The sequence below is a fragment of the Melospiza melodia genome, chromosome 3 (assembly GCF_035770615.1).
Source record: "Melospiza melodia melodia isolate bMelMel2 chromosome 3, bMelMel2.pri, whole genome shotgun sequence".
In the NCBI taxonomy this organism is placed as follows: domain Eukaryota; kingdom Metazoa; phylum Chordata; class Aves; order Passeriformes; family Passerellidae; genus Melospiza; species Melospiza melodia.
Window position 1 is genome coordinate 65843841 of NC_086196.1, and position 21153 is coordinate 65864993.

Below are 21153 nucleotides of genomic sequence, written 5' to 3' on the forward strand. Positions count from 1 at the left end.
GGCTAAATGATGTTCTGAATTTAAGAAAATTTACATTTGTAAAATGGCCCAGTTAGCACTTTCTTACAGAGGGTTTAGTTTAGATTTCATATACTTGATTTGTCAATACAACTTTCTTAAATGCTCTGATAATTTAAAGTCTACAAGACTTGGAGTGAAATTCTAGCCATATAAATTCAAAGAACTGAGGAAGATTGGATAGAAGTCTTTGTGTTGTGCCTGTTGATATTTGGTTACAGGAAGTGTGTTCTGCACAGACACATCATGGTGTGCTTTAGAGAAAATACCCCCCTTTTCTGAGCCCTTCACAGCACAGGTGTTTGTGTTGCTGCCCTCAGACACTTACGTTGCTGTGCCTCCTGCATCCTGGCTTGCCTGGCTAAGGTGGGACCAGCTGTGAGCTGTCCCCCAGCCCCACTGGTGTTCAGCACTTGAGCTGTGCCCTGGGGTCTGCCCTCCACCCACTGAGGCAGTGACTCAGGAGGGGGTCCCAGCTTCCAGGCACATCGTTCCTCTGCCTGCTCTGGTGTCACAGACTGACATCAATTGCAAGAGAGCTGAAAGAACAGCTTGTTCCAGTGCGCCTGCCATGGGAAGGGACACCTTCCACTAGACCAGATTGCTCCAAGCCCTATCCAACCTGGCCTTGAGCAGTTTGAGGGACAGGACATCCATAAATTCTCTGGGCAACCTGTTCCAGTGCTTCACAGTGAAGAATTTATTCCTAATACCTGATCTAATCCTGCCCTCTGTCAGTGTAAAGCCATTCTCTCTTGTCCTATCTCTACACACCCTTACAAAAAGTTCCTCGGCAGCTCTCTTGGAGACACCACTCTGAGGGGCCCGTTGAAGACCCGAGTACTGTGCTTGGTTTAATGTGAATTGGTTGAATGGTACTTTGGACAGCAAGGAGTTCTGTAGGCTAATGATTTTTTTGATTAAATAACCACTTCTTTTTTCTTGTGCAGTCAATTTGCAATGTAGATTTGCTTATTCCATGCACTTTTGAAGAAGCTGGAGTATAGTGTGTGCTTCATAGTTCTGTTTCTTTCATGGTCATTTCTTTTTTATCTTAGTGTTGCTACAGATTGCAAATAATCTGAAGTAGATTTTTGTTGTAGGTGATTGTAGTTTTCAGTGTCACATAAAAAATTAGGATGTCTTGATTTGAAGCTATATGTGTATTATGATAGTTAATGCAGACCTGAAAATGAAAATAACTTACATGTGCAGTTAACTGAAATTAATTTTGAAATGAAATTTCTCATCATAGAGGAATTATTTTCTGTCCAAAGGAGTTCCAGTAATAATAATGGTACTTTCACATATATGTATATGTATTTATATATGTATATGTCAAATATCTTTTTGGTCTGTAGTACAATGCCAATTTACTGCTTGTTAGTGAACAAGACACTTGTCATCAGATATTTGATGAGACTCTTCTTATCAAATCCTTGGTATTTCAGACTTTTATTTTTTTTTTAATTTCCTCCTCCCCACATCCCAAAGGATAAGCATGATCAGGAATTGCCTTTGAGGCCTTTGTCATTTGACTTAGAACAAGTTTCAGTCTTTATGGTAATAAAAAAGGATCATCCTAGTTTATCTGAAAATGATTTTTTTTTGATTTGGGATACAAATGTTGCAGAGTCCTTAGGAAGAGTGGCCAATGGCCTCAGGTATAGGCTGGGATTAAAAGAAAGAGTGTGGAATGGGAGAATTCCCTCTGCTTCTCACCTTTGGTGGAGGAGGTTTCAAGAAGGAAAAGCTTCAACTGTTTAAGTAAAAGCCAGAGTTCTAAGCAAGGCTGAGATGGTACAACCTGATGATTTTTACATTTCAAAACTGGTGTGTGTATATGTATGTATTTTTGTATTTTGGGAGGAGGGAAGCTCCTGTGTATTTATAGTGTAGTGAAGGGATAATGCATATGCTGGAAAATATTGTATTGTCAGTGCAGATTTTCTGTGTAGTTAATACTCATGCTGCCTGGAATTTGAGTATGAATGCTGCCATGTTTGCTGCCGTGTTGGTTTAGATCTGTTTGTGAAGAAAGAAAACTTTTTTTGCCGTCTACATTGCCTTTATTTTAATTTATAGCTTGTCAATAGATGTCAATGACTTCAAACTCTGGAAGGGGGAAACTTACCTTTTGAATTACATTAAGAGGAAAACTATGTGGATGTTAACAGGTTATGAAGATGCCCTGCATGACTGCCCTCTGCTTTCCTTGTTTTTATTGCAAGTTGAGTGTTCAGCAGTGGTTGCTCAGTAAGTGGTTGCTCGCACACTTGAAGGTCACAGAGTGAAATCAAATTAACTTCTAAAACCACTTAAATTGGTCTATTTTTTGTTCTTTCTTTAATGTTAAGACTTTTAAGACCATAAAGAATCACATTTAATGCTGTGAAAAGTTAGAGGAAAACACTAAAAAGTGAATGTTCTTATGCAAACCTCTCTTTTCATAACATTATCCCTAAATTAAATGATTCTGGTATTAGCTTCCTTTTCTCTAAGCTTCTTTTGAGTTGTAGCTTCAAAAATGTAGGCTACATCGTATGTACATGATTCCTGTTACAGATCCCACTCCTGGCAGGCTAACACTTCCAGTATTTCTAACATAGCACCTGAAAAGTCTGTCTGACATCGAGGATGTTTTGTCAGCCTTAACAGCAAACTTGTTAGACATTTTCAGTGGGTTGTGCTAAGCTCTGCAGGACTTCTGGGATGGGTCAGTGTTGCTCACAGAGGAGTGGCCAGTCCTGTTTTGGGATAAGCCAAAAGAAACATGGGTGCTACTAACGTGGTCAGGCTGTAGTGGCACATCAGAGTGGTAAAAGGGGATAGCTCTTCGGTGGGTGCCCTGAGGGGATGCTCACAGCGACTCCAGCCCTTAAACGCTTGGTGCCAACTTGGAGACACACCAGTGGCAGAATTCCCATGTGCCAGCTGAGGTTCCAGCTCCATGTGAGGGATGGTGACCAGGGCTGTGGCTCCAGGAAGGCTGAGCCTCTTGTGCTGGCTCCAGCAGGGATGAGCTCCATTCACAGGACTGGCCTCACTGAGCTTTGGCCTGTGTGCTGAGCAGGGCTTGGGATTGCTGAGCTTGGATCCCATTAGTGATTCCCTAGTGGATTTTCTCTGGCAGCCTTGGCCTGTTGCAGCTCTCCAGTTGAAATACTGTGTCACTGACAGTGAGGTTTTGTGAGGTGACTGAGCCATTTCAGTGCCTCTGGTGCTTTTCTTCTGGCTCCTTCTGTTTCACTTTTTGCTGCTTGTTGCTTCCGTGGCACCTCAGTTGTTCTGGTGAATGCTTTCAAAGTAGTTATTAAGGATTTGTTGCAGTACATTGCCTTGTGAGGGGGTTGTTTTTGTTAAGGAAAAAAAACCCCTTGCCTTTCTGTGTGCCAAAAATAGACCACATTTATTTTGTTCAACTTTTTGTTTTTAATACTCCATCTCTCCTTTTTTATTGACTTTGACAGATTTAGAAGACTTAATCTTAGAAGTGTCTCAAGAAAACATGCAAAAGTTCAGGCTGACTCAGATAACCGTTACGGCTTTTGCTGATTAATAGTTCAATAACAATATGCTTGTTTAAACATTATTTTGAACAGGCTCCCTAAGTGCCTTTATAGCAAGAATAATGATGATAAGGTACTATTAACTTGTAAGTTGAAGGTAAAATTTATGAAAGTTTTGTGCAGAAACAGAAACAAACTGAAAACAAGCTCCTAAACAAATCTGTTTCCCTCTGTGTTATTTGCTTAATTACTCTGTTTGTTTTGCAGGGCTAAACTAAAACCCTAAAATCCTCTGTAGCAGAAAATAGGGATTTTTCTTCTCAAGGCTGAAGAAACTCTTGTCTGTATGATTTCTGCTGGTTTTAGGAACACAGTGTGTGTCTTTGTCTTTTTGATAAAGTACCTAAAATCTACAGAACCATTTTTAGTTCAAGATCTTACCTTGTCTATACAGAGTCAGAAAAGCAATAACCTACATAAATCCCAGTCACATTTCTGGGGCCTAAAACACAGTTAAATCATTGGTTTAAATCAGTGCAAACATGTATCTCTGGGAGTATCTTCATAACATCCTGTCTTAAGTCAGGCCCAGAAAATAGAAAGATGAATGTGGTAAAATTAGCTGAATTAGTTTACCCAAAGTGAAACATCCTTAAACTATATATGCTGGCCCAAGGTAACTCCAGTTCATTCATTTGTTTTAAATGAACTAGGGGCATAATGTTAATGTTTGTTTCTAACAAGTGAATGAAATTCATTCCATAAAACAAAAATTAGTGTAAACTAGCCACATGAGTAGGTAATTTCATTTCTCCCGTAGTGATAAAAGTTTTAATTAGTGTGAATGGTGGTAATTATTCTATTTTGATCTGTGCACATTATATATATCCCTTCTTCATTAACTATGCTAAGTAAAAAGCAGCTACTCCTCACAAAATACTGCCAGAGAGAGAAAGTGTGGATTATTGGAGCTGAAATTTACAATGCTAAGTTTGTGGTAAGAGATTAAAGATAACAGTGTTAGAGACAGTGGTTGAACAGAATTCTTGGAAACTTTCTAGATGCATATATGCATATCTCTTAATTTTAGTTGCATCTTTTTGTGTACATACATTTTCATGGACATACATGCACAGTTCAATATCCTAAAAAAGTTTGTTAGAAGTAATTATATGTAAAATAATTCACCTCAGTTTTAGATACAGTTTTATATACATGCATATATATATATATATATGAAGATACTTTTGTCTATGTGTATCAAAGTTGAGTAGTGATTAATGTGTTGCTGTAGGTACCAGGTTGTATCTGTGATGTTGGGTTGAAGTTTTGAACATCTGTGATGTTGGGTTGAAGTGCTGGTCCCCTGTTTTTATTCTGGGCCCATTGTATGCATGCTTCTTTATCTAGCATCACAGCAAAAGTGCTCTTGTCAAAGTGCTCTTCACAAGTTACTTTACTGAACTGTGTGTTGCATAATTATTCCTCTTAAGTCACACTTTTCCTGAATTTTTATTTTTGTTCTATGCAGGTGCTCTTTCCATACCTGATCACACAAAGAGTGTAATAAATAGCAAAACAAGAGGTATAAAGAAACTTGTGCTCAAGAGATCAAAGCAAACCAGACCATGCAGTCCTTTAGAAATCTTGGCTAGGTCCCTTGTAAATAAAAGTGCCTCTAAAGCAGAAGGTATTTACCTGCTGTATTTATACAGGTTTTGATTGGCAGTTCAGTTATTAACCTCATAAAAACAGAGCAGTATAAACTAGTACAAATGTTTATTCTAGCACTTCTATCTGAAGGAAAATGAAAACCAAGATATAGTGGCACATTCTTAGTTCCTTTTAAGTATTTATTTTAGGTCTCTGTAGCATAAAAGAATGTTTTTTCAAGTCAGTGAACTTAAACTATTTTGCTTACTGTTCTGGGATTTAAGTGTTTTCTACTTACTAACAAAACAAATGTTAGATTTATTGAAGGTACAGAGTCACCACATCTTTATTAAAGGTCCCCACATGTTTATGATGATGCTTCTTTCCCCTTCATAGTGTTTTCCATTTCATGGGGGTAGAAATGAAATCTGAATTCTTTTTTCTAACTGATTTGATGAGGTTACACAAAAGTTGTGCCTTTTTGTCACGGAAGAGGTGTCCTGTGTCATGCTAGGTCTAGAAAAACAAGTATGCAATAATCTTCTGTATCCTTGCTCTTGGGCTTATTAGCCAATGCATTACACCAGTTTTTTGTGTTTTTTTTTTTTTTTAAAGTTGTTTTTTCCAGGCTTCATTGTGGCCTCCCACAAAATTACATGGCCATTTTGCCTTCTGAGGCAGCCCTAAAATTCTCTTTTGTGTGTGAAATGTTTTATTGAAAGCAGTTTGTCATGAGTCCTGAAACAGTATGTGATTTTAATTCTGAGGTATATTCTTTAAACAAAATTATCTGAGGCAAATTAAAATTTGTGTATAATCTGTATTTCTAAAGGAACTTGCCTGCTCCTATTGTCTGTCTGAGTAAAAATAGTGATGGTTCTCTAGTGGTCATCCAGAGGGACTGTTAATCAAGATATTTCATAAATATGTACTACTTCTGAAATAAAATTTTAAGTGATTATTTTTATTCCTGCGTTTCTCTTATTGTACAATGTGGCAAAAATAATAGTTTGTGCTGAATTAAAGCCAAGTTACTAACTTAGTCTTGAAGACTTTATAAAAAACGAGAATTTTGTTCTGAGCAGGATCTATTCTTTACTGCACTTGCAGTGGCTTGTGATGGCCAGCAAATGCAGGAAGACAAGAAAAACATTGATCTTTTAAGAAGGCAGTGTTAAAACCATGATGGCAGAGTGGGAAGTGGCTAAGTGGAACCATACAAACTGTAAAGGGATCTCTTTGTCCTGTGTCCTGGATTCCCATTGAGAGTGTGACTGCTGGCAACACTACATCAGGTCAGGGGTGTCTTTGGATGAGTTAAAACCTCTGGAGTTTCAAAAACATTTCATAACTATTCTGAGTAAGAGTGCTTCATTCCCCTGCACAATTTAAAACTTCCAGGCTATGATTTGTGACCATTGGTCCTTTCTGTAGTCTCTGCAGCTACTGCAAGAAGATTATTAGCTCTCTACTCTTTGATTCCTTCAAGTGGTAGTAGGCTGCTGTTACAACTACCCTGGACCTCCTCTTTGTTCAACAGAGCAAACCTGGCTCCTTCAGCTTCTTACTGGGCATGTTCTGTAGGCCATGTCCATCTGGGCAGCTCTTTGCTGGACCCTCTCTTGTGTGTTCTGATCTCTTCTGGACTTGGCAACCAGAATGTGATGGGGATTCCATGTGCAGCCTGACTGATCTGCTCCTGCTTTTGTTCTAATGAACACATTCCCATGTGTGGTTTGCCCTGTGAGCAGTGAGGATGTGCCCTTGGCATCCACTCTAACCCATATATTTTTTCTCTTGGGGCTGTTGGTTTCTGATCCATTTTTCACCTTGTGCTGATGCTCAGGATTATTCATCCCAGATGCAAAGTGTGTCGTTTTGTGAATTGTTCTCCTTACTACCACTTTTGAATAATTTCAAGTGTTATATATTTGCCTTTGTAGTTATATAATATTATGCTGTTTTGCTGTGTTCTAAAATAAAAGATAGCATTACCCTTGGTGTCAAATATAGTAAATTCTCTTGAGTTTTGCTTCCCCTGTAGTTAAAACCTTTCTGTTTTTTGTACCTTTATTGCTGTTACTCGTCCTGTCATGGCATGCAGATGATTGTCATATAATTTAGTCCTATTAAAGGAGCAAAAAATTAATGTAATTCTTAAAGCATATCGGAAATTAGCTTTGGTCTTTACCATAACCTCAGCATAAATCAATCTGCCATACATTTTTTCTTGGTGTTTTCTATGTAGTTATAAAAGAAAAGGTTTCCCATTTATTTTGAGTTTATGTTTCTGAAATCTATCTTTCTTAGTAGGGAAATAGGTTTCTATATTTTGAGACAGCATCCAGCTGTTTAATAAGTGATAAAGGTCAGGGAAAGAACACAAATGTTAAAATGGGCAACTAAAACCTAGTCTAGTCAGGTTAGTCTAGTTAAGTTGCATTGTGAGATTTTTTCATAATTCAGCAATGTCAGAAGTAGCCAATGTGTAGAACGTATATTGTTTACATAAATCTGTCATTTTGAATGACAGTTTGCCAAAGTGTGTTCTGGTTTTCAAGTTCTTTCAGCAGCAGTTGTTCTTGCAGTGCCAGGAGTATGTTGGATTCTGTTTCTGCACTACTGCTCTTTAACATAAAGGATCATCTGACATGGGGTTAATGATTCCAGTGTAAGGATTGTTACTACACAAGTAGGTTTTACAGGAGACAACTAAAAGTATTTCTGTAATTTCATCAAAACTATATTCTTAGTCCTGATCCAAGTGTGCCTTGTCTATATTTTGTTCACATTCCAGTTGTATTTTTTATTTTTAAATGTAGTATTTTTCCCCTGTAAAATATGACCATGTATTTGTCAGCTGACATGAGATGTTAGCAATATTTGTGTTTCAAAAAGAACACCAGAAACTTTTGCTGCCCTCTGAAGATTGTCTCTAAATCTCACCTACCTGTGCTATACTCAAATATGAACATGTTTGCTGATGTTCTTTTACGTGTCAGTTACTAAAAACAGCCCACAAGGTTAGAAAGCTTCATTCTTCTGAAAAATAAATGAAAGAACAGAAGCAGGTACTCTCTGACACGTCACAGTAAAATGATATGTATGCTCCAGTGTCACAGCAGAATTTTAATCTCCTAGAGTGTTCTCTTAAGTGTACAGCACAGTTTTAAAAAGAACACTGCAACATCCATGGTTTTATTCTTAAATGTATTTTCAAAATGCAATTAAATAATCCATCGACTTGTTATGTATAAAGGTGGAATTTTGTTAGAAAGGCATTAATTAAATAAACATAGATGTCAACCCTAGAGTTCTGTAGCATCAGGTTGCTGCTGAGGCAAACACAATGTTTAATCTCTGGAGATGTCAGTTTCTAGAAGCATTTATGAATTGGTTCTAGAAGTTTGGTGTTATTGACATCTCCACAAGCACAGCATGTGAAAACTTTAAAGCTCGTGATTTTTGGCTTAATTTAAGCCTCTCCAGGTTCAGTTCTGAAAAGTGATAAAGCCAAAGAACTGGTGCTAAGTGAATGGAAGAACTGCTGACACTCAAGTGTATAATAAGGGCTTCTGAGTTGGGTTATTTCAGCGGAAGTAGGACCAGTTTTTGCCTCTTTTCTGAAGAAGCGTTATCAACACTCTAAACTGTGTATCAAACCTTCCCTGAAGTCTTACAGACTTACTGTCTGCTTTGAGTTTTCTTTTTTTTTAATTTTTACCTCTAGCACTAGTTGGTTTTCTGTAACTTAGCTGTGACTCAGTTGTTTTCCAAGTGTTTATTGCTAGCTGTTAAATTCTGTCCTTCCTATCATCACATGCCTTCAAAGTAACTTCTTGCCAGTTGATGGGACATCTATATTTGGTGAAAGATTTTTCTTCCCCCCCAGTTTTGCCTGCTGCAGAATCTATTTAGGAGAAAGAGTTTGACTCAAGGGTACACAGACAAGTGATAGGAGTGGTGGATGTAGCCTGATTCTGTATTACATGGTGCAGAAGAAACTTCTGTATAACTGTTTCTTGTTAATGGAACATCTTTTCAGGTAGGGAGAACTGAATGAAAATGGCAAAGAAACTATTGTATGTCTCTCTAAATAAACATCATTTTTTCAGTCAGTCTTCTGAGTGTTAAACCATGACTGCTGTGTCTAGCCATCAAAAGGAAATCTTTTGTGAATGGGTTGTACTCTGTCATCTGGCTTTTGTGCAGAATTGCTTGCATGAAAAAAACATTATATTGTTAAACTGGAAACTCTGTGAGAGGTAAATACTGCATCTTCTTAAGTACTGCAGTATCCTGCATGTATACAGTTATTCAAATTATTTTTGCAAGTGAATTTTATGGGATGTAAGTGCTTCCATTACTTTCTCTCTCAGCCTTTCTACATTAAGCATAATTTTAATTGTGTACTTGAATGACATTTTACATTTGGGAAGACGGATTTTATTGTAAGCATCATCGACCCATTGATAACTTTTCTGTCTCATTACTCTACTTCCTCTATGTGTAAATAACCTTCCACCAGTTCATTGTTTGAGTCTCAGCAATCCTGTTTGAAATTCTGGATTGTGAAATTGTGCTTCTTAGAGTTGCTAAAAGGAAAAAAGAAAATACTATTATCGAGTCTGTGGTTGAACGTACTGTTGAAGATGATCTCTGAAGCAATATAAAAATAGTTCCAGCTGGACATGGGGTAAAATAGTAGTATCTTAAGGCTCTTCTCAGTTACTTCTCTTATAAACATATTTTAGGGGGAGTAGATGTAAAATCTTGTGATCTGCACAATGTTTGGTTTAAGATTTTAATTATGGTAGCTCTGTTGCCAAAAATCTGTGTTTGAACTATGGCAGTGACTAATGGGAAGGTAGTTATCTGTATTTTTAATTTCAACTTACTGTTCCCTGTCAGATCTGTCATAGAGTAGGAAGAACAAGTTTGTTTCATGAAGACTGTTGGCAGTGGCTTTTGGGTTGTTTTAGTCCACGTTTACTTGATATGTTCTTTTATAGCTATGTCAGGGATTTGTCTTCTTTTAAAGATAGGTTCACAGGGAATAAGCTATCCCTAACTCACATTGTGTGCATATGTACATGCATGCATGCAAGTGATAGATTCATGGGACATATCTCATGTTTTTGTTTTTTAAAGGAGTATGTTTTTTGTGGAAATTAATATAAAATATGTGGCTTAGTGTCATGAGCAGTTTTGAAGAGCACAACCATTATACTTTTTGTTGTTCCAGTCTCAATTACACTACACAAATAGTTGTGTGTACATTTTTCCAGGAGCAAAAAGCATGGTCAGCATTAAAAAGTGAAACAACTGAATTCCTGTGTTCCATACTGTCTAGCTGTTTTGCTTCCTGCTTATTCCCAGTTGTGCATCTCCTTGCCTTGACATCCCCAAGCAGTGGATTCACACTTAAATTAATGCCTTGCATTTTGAGCACACTTTTTAATTTTTCAGCACTTCTGATAATGTGTAGTGGTTCTTGTTTCCCCTCTGAACTGGAGGCCCTTTAACAACCTCCTCAGACAGTTGTGTCTCCTTTTTTCTGAAAATGCTTGCGGACATCTTCTCTGCAGATACTGCCTGTCAGTGGTTTTGATTAGGCTGCCTTCTATCAATAAACTCTGGAGCAGTAAAGCAAGTAGGAGGTTATGTAGGTTATGTAAGTTACCCACTTCAGTAGTTACAATTTTCTTTTCCTGTCAAAAAGATTTATGAAACCATGCTAATTGCAAAGAATTTTGAGGCTTTGTCAAGATACTCAGTTCCATTATTTAATATTGATTCAAATGTGGCTGCTGAATTTTTAATACGTTAAAAATGAACCTGGTTAAAAGTACTTGTGAGATGCTACTTGGATGTAGTCTTCTCTTAAATATTTCAGCAGTGGCCATCCATTCCATAGGAAACTTGACCCAAATTCTGCTTTTGCTTTTTGCACTCTGTAGCACAAGAGATGAAGAGGTCACAGCATTTTTGGGTAGGACCTTTTCTTTTTAAATACTGAGTTCTTAATGTTTTACATAGGGAAATTCAGTAGGATGGGCTGTTTGACCTGAGAGATCTTAGGTTTTATGCTGTCTCTGGCTTTGCATCTTCAGTTTGCTACTTACTTTATGTGCAAAGAAATTGAAGTAGTTTTGAGGACACTGTTAGAAAAAATTGCATGGGTGTCTTCTGCTTAAATAACCAGTTATTATCAATATTGATGTCTTTAAACTGTTCTCATTAGCCTTCAATTAAATAAAATACATGGAAACATTAAAACTGAATTAATATAAGCTGAAATCTTTGTAGCTATGACAGCTACTGCAGATTCCTTCCTTTTAGTTCTAGCAATTCACTATATTGTATATATATTCACAGAATTTTTCTTAAGTGCCTTGGGAAAGTTTCCTGTCCCTCTTTGAACATTTGTTTCCACCTAACAGTCTGGTTTTGCTGTGTTTATTCTGTGGCCTGTGGCTAAGGCATGTTATGTTAGCTGAGTGCTGGAAGGAGCTGTGCTGATGTTTGCCATGTGCTCGTTTACTTGTGCATGATTTTTTTTTTTGTCTGCTTATTTTTATGCACATTCAGTCTTGCCATCTCATTGTGTTATTTTTCCAAACCTGGATCTGTCTGCTTATTGGAAGCTTTGCATTGGAGTCATGCTAACATGGATCATTTATCTTGGTTGATCTTGTGGCAAGCAAACTCTGCAGTTGGCTTTGTTTTTCTAAATGATGGCCTTTCATTTATTTATTTTTAAAGGAAGTCTTTTTAATCTGCATACCATCTATGTCTAATTAGAGCTTCCCCCACAGTAACATTCAAGTGGTTCTTGCTTGGATGATGCTGAGTGGTTTCATATAAACCATGAAGCCATCTGATGAAAAGATTGTAAAACAAATACAGAATATTTTTACTTACATCTTTTTAGCTTGGATTGGTTTGCTGTTGTTGCAGCTTTACTGTGCCACCTTAGTGGTTCTGGCTAGGGATGAGTTCCTGAGGTGTTTGTACGTTGCTCTGTTTTGAACATGCTTGCTCCATCTAAGGAAGCAGAAGTGGCCTGCAGTGTCACTAATGCCATGTGCTGGAAGCAGCACTGGAAAGAGGGCTAATGGAAGCTCAGACTCTTCTGACACTGCATTTGACAAATCTTCCATGAATTACTTCTATGAGGTGCTTTTTAGTATCATCGAGTTCTCTGTTAGTACATGTCTACTAAGTGTATTGTGTTAGCTATTTAGGACATGAGCCATGCTGAAGCAAGTGTCATCTTCTCTTGTTCAACCAGAATATTGTTAAAATACTGTCAGAATTTAAACTGTTGTATCTTTTTCTTTTTGGTGTGGTCAAGGGGCTAAGATCCCTTTTTCCCAATTTAGCTGACGAAGTGTCAGTGAGCACACATAGAGACAGTCACTTAACTTGTGTAAACTGCACTCTTATCACTATCTTCCATGAAAACATTATGCCTTTTTTGTGAGTTCATTGTGTGTGCGTGGTTCTTCTGCCTCTCCAGCTTCACTGTAGCATCAGAAATACAACAAATAAGCTGATATTTTGAGTGGAATTAATTACTGTGGAATGTTAATTATGACTCTTCTTCATTCGTTTCTGCAGAATGACAGGAAGGGAGTTTTTCTCTCGGTTTCCAAGCCTTTATCCTTTCCTTCTCAAGCAGTTAGAGGTTGTAACCAGCACTTTGAGCAGGTAAGATGATGTCTGAGAAAACTTTGAGATACAAAGTGAAGTGAAAAGGTTAAACTGATTTGTGTCACACACACACACCCTAGTGCCATTGTATGCATCAGTACTTCTTGAAATGATACAGTTCTAATGTTTTTGCTAAGGCTTTTTTCTTTTAACTTTGGCACATTGCATGAAGTCTCTGAAGATTGCACTACTGTTGGCTAATTAAGAGTTTCTGTGTTCTTAGGATCAGATGTTAAGGAACTTCTGTTTTTTAGGGAAACAGAGCCCGGGTATTTGAGTGTCTCACATTTAACAATGATGCTTCCCAGCATGTTTAAGTGATATGGGGTCATAGGCCTCAAGTAACACCACATGAACACTTTCCAGCCTGTGGCACACTGACTCTGGGGAAGGTCCTTGATCTTGTTTTAAGACTCCACAAATGGTGGCTGAGAGCTACAATTTGATCAATGCAGATGATACCATTTGGGATGACGCTGTTACCTCCAGGTTCACGAACTTGTAAAGTAAACCAGTGCTGGCTTTGTTTTTTCTTGAAATGCTATGATATAAACTGTGGAAATTGAGCAGCTGATTTATGGGTGAGGTTCAGCTGACTGTTTAATGGGCCTAGGAAGCAGAAGTTTTGCCAGTTACTCCATGTTTTGCAGTCTCTGCTCTAGGAAAAGAGCTTGTGTATTTTCTGCACAGCAATCCACTCTACCTGACTTTACAAAAGGTGTCATCACTGCAAATTTTGGGAAGGTTTTCAGTTGAAAAAGATTGAAAACTGCTGTCTGAAGTGTTGGTCATGAATGCTTTTTCAATGTGGATTAAGACTTGTATCTTATTATTAGTTGTTAAATAAATCAAAAAGTATTGATTTTAACTTGGTTTTCTGATTGTTTATACTATATGAATAGTAGACCCTTGGTGTCACTGACAAGAGCTATTCTTCAGTCAAACATGTTATTTACTAAATCCACAATTCCTTTCAAACTGATAAAAGTACTTTTTTAAACCACCTTTTTGTAACTCAGATCTTTGTTTCCTGGTTCATAGGAAAACCTTATCTGCAGGTTTTTAATATTCTTTAGAAATGAAGGCAGCTCACCACATTTGGGAATAAAGGAGGCTTGGAATAATGTGGGAAAGTGAAGGCAGTACAGCCATGAGTGTCTTCATTAGAAGGGTCCTCTGCAGAAGAACTGGATGCCATATTTGATCCCAGCAGGGTTTGCACTCCCCTGCAATGATCAGCCTAGGATAACTCCTTGAACCAGAGATGCAGAAGCCTCTTTTGTGGGAAGGAGGCTCAAGTCTAGTGTGAAGGAGGATGCTTTTTTTTCACCAAATGCTTCTTACACCTTTTCATTTAGTGAAACTGAAGAGTTGAAAATCCATCCAAGCCTGTTTCTTTTGCTCTTAATCCTGGGAAGACTGTATCCATCTCCAATGGATGGCTCTCACTCAGCTCTCAGCATAGCACCTTTTGTCCCCTTTATTATAAGGTAAGGTGATTTTGTAGTGCTTTCTTATGTGATGGGAGTTCTTTCTTTAATCTTCAGATTTTTTTTTAATAAAATGCCTTTTTTAAGTTTCTCTTCAGTTTTAGTCCTTAAATGAAAAATTGGTATTCATTGGTTGTACTTTCCTGTATTCTTATTGTTTTGGAGAATTAGAAAGAATATTAACTTACGTAAGTCATTGTATGATTTGTTTGAAAATCTTCATCTGCAAAAATGCTGTATGGCCTCACTGCTGCCCCTGAGAGGGTAGATTAAAACTGGTGAGTTTGACAGATTTTTAGCAGTGCAAGATTTGCTATACAAGCTTCTGATGGTTTTTTCCAGTCCTGCAGAATGATTGACTGTAACACATAAATGTAATGTCTAATATGTAGGTTTGTAGATGTGTGTATGTATCTCTTTCCATATCCGCCCATGAATATACTTAGATAAAGATAGGGATCTGTCCTTTATCTAATGTGTTTCTAAGATGACTTTTCAAATATTAATACAGTGTAACTTTCATTTATATGGTGGTTACAAGAAGATATTCAGCAGACATTTTGCTACTCTGTATGACTCCTGTTTGGGATTAGGAGCCTCATAACAGAGTCAGAGCTGTGGTGGGTAGGAGGAAATGAGCATCACCAGTATTTGAGAGCAAGTCCTGCTAACTGTGTGAAAGCTTCAGTGCTGTAGGGTGAGAAACTTACATGCTTAATCTTGCTCATCTAGTAGTGAAACAAGACAAGGTTGTTATCATAAGATATTTCAATTTTTTAACTACTTTTGGACAGAAAATAGCATCTCTGTCTGCTTCTTTTTCACATCAGAGGTGATGTATCTGTTGCCTTTTATAATTTGTCATGAATTTTCAAGAATAAATGCTAATAACCATTTTTTCTGAAAGGAAAAAACCTGCAGTAGCAGTTTTTAAATACACTCTATTTAACAATAAAATGTGTTTGGCTTTCTGCTGTATCTGAATCCGAAATGCTCTTTCAGGAAAAATTATTAATTAAATTATTAAAATTATTAATTTTAATAATTTAAAATTATTTGTTACATCAGTAATTGGCTCTGTTTTGATGCCTTTATTAATGCAATGGAGAATGCTTGTTTGTGGTTTGTTTTTTTTAATGCAATCTTTCAGCATAATTTTGGTTATTGCTAATAGATTACCTTTTGATAAGCTTTTGGTTGCAACTTTTTAGTTTTGTCTTTGTTTCTGTTATGACCACTACTTTTTGCAAGGCACATACACCAGCCAAATAACTTTTCACAGTTACCTAGCTTATTGTTTTGAGGTTATTTACATTCATTCAGAAGATGTGGGGGGAGAATCCCAATAAAATCTTTAAGCTAAGAACCTGGAATATTTAAGAGACCTGTACTGTGGGACCTACTTTCCTTTAAATGTGTTCCTAAAGAGGAATGATGTGGCAGGTAAAGATGCTGTATTCTGGATTTCCTTTCCATTGATTTTGGTAGTAAATGCTGGGGATGCAGGTGTAAAACTAGCATAAAATTACTACGTATTTGTGACAAAAAGTTGTAGATGGGTGTACAGATGTACATTTTCTGTCTTGTTACTTAGCATAAGTGTTGAAATTTTTATGGTTGCCCAGGGACAATACCAAGGATTCTGCAGAGGTGAATGTATTTATGATACAGCTCAGTGTGTTGTTACTGTCTATATTTCTGTCTGCAGTTTTTACACCCTTGTCCTTTGGATGTTGTAAGTGTTTTCAGTTCATTTTGACTGCATTTGATTTATCTTGGTAAAACAAATAAGTTGCTATTTTCCCTTCTATTTCCCTTTTCTATTTTTCATTATGTTGTAGCAGATGAACAAAAATAAAATTGTTTCTTATTCATTTGGTTGTTCTTCAGAAGGTGGTAATGAAGTAACCTATTAGAGAGGATCAAAGAGAAGGTCTGGTGCCAAGGGCCCTGTGTACCAATTCATTAAATTGGGTATATAAACTGTCTCTTTGAATTTCTCAGTGCAATGTTGTGTTCTATAGCATCTGCATATACATATAACTACATGGTAGTCCAATGCAATGATAACACGTAATTGCCATGCCATACCATGCCTCACCATGAGATTTTTGTTGAGGATGGTGTACCAGTGTCAGGGAGGGATGCAGCCATGTGGTGAGGAGACAGGAAAGGTGAGTGTGACCCATATGAGGTCCTAATACCCATTCCAGGGCTGAGCCTGCAGGGAAGCAACATCCACTTGTTGCACTGAGGAGATGAACAGAATATTGCTTGCAGGCAAGCAGTTCTGTGAACAAAACTGGGTTGAGCAGAAGGAATTCAAGTTGGGCTTTTGAAGAGTTTCCCTTAAGCTCGAGTGGAATTTTCCATCTGGTGGGAGTAGAGCTGTGGTTGCTCTGACCGTGCCGAGATGAATTGCACAATGTGAGCAGGATTAAATGCTGCAAGGACAAATCTCAATCTCTGGCACATAGTTGTTACTCCCTGTTGAACTAGGGCATTTGATTACCTATCTGCAGTTCTATTAAGCTATTTTTCCCCCTGCAGATGTTTTATTTGGAAGGGAACACTTTGATTCACAACTTATTACCTCACTTTTTATTTTTTTTAAAGAGCTAGATAGGTCTGTTTTAATGGTTACTTTCTAAGATGAAAGAATGTACAGCATGTTTTTGATTAACAAGGGAGGTAATCGGGAGGTAATGTTTTAAGTATGAAACAAAAACATAACCTCCCTTTTGCCTCCCTCTCCTTTTTTCAAAGACCTGTAATCTCTTCAGAATGATCTAGAATTGAGTTACCTTATGTCCTCTTGTACCATGGCACTGACAGAGTGTTTGTTTATTGTTAAATGTTCTGGGCCAAATGCTCTGAAGGAGTAAAATGGGTATTGCTTTATTAACTTGAATACTTTTTCACTAATTGAAAAAAAATTGAATAGTTACCTTCTGTTTAAGAGAGTGACTTTATAATATTTTAGAAAGTTTTATAAAAACTAGCTTTAAAACTTAAAACAGTGTAAGGTTTTAAAACCTCATTGGATGTATGTGCCTTGGCTTCTGCTTGACAAAACTTAATTCTTCATGAAATTTCCTTTTTAGAAGTTCAGCAAATAGATTTCAAAGCAGTGCTGCTTCTAGGTGTGTTATGTTGCAAGAAATGTGAACATTTCCCATGAAATTAACAGTTATGAAATAGACACCGTTTTCATGGGCAGAATTTTGTAATCTGTAATGCATCTTCATGGAGAATGGCAGAGCGAAATTCCCAAGTGCCCTGATGCTGTTTCCAGTCAGAGACCTGGGTGGATGGCAGAGGGAAGCACTTTACAGCTGTCCTCTTTCCCTTTCTGCCCTTCTCCATCCACCACTCTGGACTGATGGGGTTTTGGTTTTGTGCTTAAGAGCTTGTCATTGATGTGCAAGGATGATCACTGTGACTGGTAGGTAATGATGGACACTAAGATGCAAGGGAAATAAAACTGTATGTGGTGAGGAAAAAGTTTCTGTGGGATGGAGCATTGTCATTTTTTAATTAAAAAAATAAAACCTGTAGCCATTCATAACAGAATGTTTAGGGAAGGAGACAGAAAATTCTTATCACCTATGAGTTTATAAATAGATTGATCTGGGTTTAGTTTGGCTTCCTAGCAAGCAGAGCAGCTGACCATGAATTCCGAGGCTCTGAGTTTCAGTTGTGTCTTACTATTTCATAAATGTGAGAGAGCTCACTCCTTAAGGAAAAGAACTCAGATGCAGTAGTATTAATATTGCAAAAGGAAGTGTGAATTTGAATTTTTACCAGTCAGTTATGTTACTTGCATGTACGTTGCTCATTTGAGAAAGTTACTCTTTGTTGACTTGTGTTAATAAGTTTGATTGCTCTGTATTGTGTTTGATTATGTGAAATTATATCCAGTCTGTCAGGTGACTGGTTCTGTTCCACTGTAGCTCCGTGACAAAGTCTGTATGGGCTACATAGGAAGAGAAGCTCAAGAAACAGGCCATTGGTGAAGTTCTAGTAACCAGATATCCTCAATTTGTTTGAGAAGAGCTTGGTGGAAATAATTCATGTATATATATTTTATAAGCTGAAATTGCTGTTTATGTAAGTTTAAATGCAGATTTGCTGGTGTTTGTTTTGTTTCACACATGTGCATTTATATATGTGGGTTTGATATATCATCCTGAATCTGCCTTGAAAGCAGCCATCTGATTTTCTGTAGGCTGAGCACTGGTATCTTTTGGTAAGTGGCCAAACAAGGTAGATGACTGTGCTGAGTGTACTTCCTCTGCCTTTCTCCTCTTTTCCCTGTATTTTAGTGTGGCATGGCAGCGCTAGAAGAATTAATATTAAAACATCCCTGGTTTCAGCTGTCATTTCTGTAAGACTGGGAATCTTACCAGGGGTCTGATAAGGAAAGAGCTTTTGTGGGAATGTCTTTTCATAATAGATTAAAATATCCAACAAGCTGTGTGCTGCAGCCTTGTTGTATTACAATAGCTCCTTTTGATTACAGTTGTTTATGAAAGCATCTCCCTGGCTTCCCTTTTCAGTTGCACATCTTCTCAGTCTTTGGTCTCTGGTTTTTTTATTTGTTTTGGGATTTTTTTAGTTCCTATTGTTTGTTTAGTATAAGTGCTCAGCATTATAACTGTTTGCAAATACTGCATTATATGGAATCCCTGTGAGGCTGGGAGCAGGCTCTGACTCACTGGAATGCCCTGTCCTCCTTGAGGAAGCTCATGGGGCTGGCCAGTCATTGCAAGATGAAGACAGATCACCTCTTTTATTATGGGCAAGGTTCCCAAAACATGGGCTGGTCTAGACATTTGGAAAAAAGAAGCAGTGTGCACTCCTAAAGCATACATTGTCTTTTAGATTTTTATTATCTTTTATCTCTTGCTTGACATCTAAAGTGGAAATTTTGCATAGCTGGAGGAGAAGGAGGGAATGACAGGAATTAATTTCCCCACTGAGCTTATCACTAATGAATTGGGACTGTCTTGGAAATCTCCCATTTTTAGTTAGTCTATTCTTTGTGCAGTCCTGATTGCATAGTGATTAATACTGTTCTCTAAAAATATTTATGGGTCACTGTAAATATTTATTAATAAGAAGAGTTTCAGTCCTTTTAATCCTTTTAGCAATTTTAAATAAATTGTAAACAGGCTGTATTTTTTTCCAATTTGATTAAGTTAAAATTGTAATGCTAGGGAAGAATGCAAAGGTCTTGATTGGCAGTAGGCTGCTGAAGACCTTCTGAGCTACTAAAACTCTTTATTAAGCTTGTACATTCTTTACAGTATTCCTGTCTTTCCTCTGGAACTGTAGACAGATGTGTCATATCCAAGTGATGTTGATGGGAAAGAACAACCCTTAGGTATTTGTTATTAATTTTTTATTCCAGTTTTCACTGTTTTCATCAGTCATTGGCAGATTATTGTCTGAAGCAGTTTAGGAAATATGCACAAACTGCAGGGAGCTGTCAGATTCATGGGAAATAAAGGGTGACACTTAGCAGAAAGGCATTCATGAGTACTGAGAGTAATTCTCTTTTTCCAGTGTTGCAGGCTCCTGAAGAGGACCAGTGGCTGGGATCCTGGGTTAAAATGTGATGTATGTTGAATTTGTTGTATGCTTACTTGAAACATGATCCTGTAAAAATATGATTGGTGAAGTAATTTTATTATTCATTGATATACTTAAAATTAACCAGCAAGTACTCTAGTGGTCAAGATAAGTATCCAAAAAATAACATTTAGCTTATTCTGGAAAAGTATTTGCATGAAGAAATATGAAAATAGAGAGAAATAATACATGGACTATCCAGACAATGATACGGGGAACTAAGTATAATGATATTTTAAAAAGGCAATATTCTTTAAAAAGAACAGTCTGAGTTTGAGAAGAGTCAATACTGGGAAGGGTTTTTAGTAATGGGCTAGATACTTTTGGTGGGATGGCTGAAAGGGAAGTGTCTTTGAGAACCCAGATCTTTTGGATGTTTTCATGGGTCTGATGATATGTTTTTTAAATTGCTCATGTTGCAGTTTTGCTTACAGTCATCTGAAGCTTTGAAAATCATTGCAAGGTGCTGAGACTTGATTTTTCCATTCAACTTCCCTTTCACAGAGTTCAAAATAATGACAGAGTTGTTAAAACAGAAAGTAGTCTTTGTTTTGGTTTTTTCCCAACTGTTTGGATAGTAAGTGGTGTGTTTTTCTTTCTGTTATTCTGCAGTTGTGAAACATCATGGTAACTATTCACAAATTAACAAAGTAGAAGTATGATTGTGAATGAAATTGTCTTTTACATGACCTTGCATTAAGAGCAGTTGTTTTTTTCTCTAGAGTGCTGTGAACCAAAATGGAGGCTCTACCCTCATGTAACTTCAGTGGTAGCTAAATAAACCTAGAGGCTTCCTACCTAGACAAACTCTTTGAGATTTCTTGATGGGATTTCAAGAACAGATGCCATTTAAATTGCGTCAGCATGTTCCATAGGAAATCTCCATTTGACAAGAACATATTTCTGCTTCTCTGAAGTTTATACACAGCATTAGTAATAGTTTTCATAGACTCAGATGTGAGGGATCCTAGGTGTTTTGGCTTGCTAAATCACAACAATTCAAGTTTCTGATGTTGATTCAGCTTGGTATCAGTTGGCCACTTGTTTACGTTAACCTGGACCTTGGTGACAAGAAGAGAGAAATTTCTATAATTTTTCCTTAGAAAGGCCTTGAAAACATATGGAGAAACAGC

At 37.2% G+C, this 21153-nt stretch overlaps 1 protein-coding gene across 1 annotated transcript in view; it reads left to right on the forward strand.

Annotated features, from left to right (window-relative positions):
• THADA (THADA armadillo repeat containing) overlaps positions 1 to 21153 on the forward strand; it is a 153049-nt gene that overhangs the window by 37968 nt on the left and 93928 nt on the right. Inside the window, exons 27-28 of the mRNA XM_063152087.1 lie at positions 12804 to 12893; positions 14255 to 14386. Of these exons, the coding sequence (XP_063008157.1) occupies positions 12804 to 12893; positions 14255 to 14386 (222 nt within the window). The remainder of the gene's footprint in view (positions 1 to 12803; positions 12894 to 14254; positions 14387 to 21153) is intronic.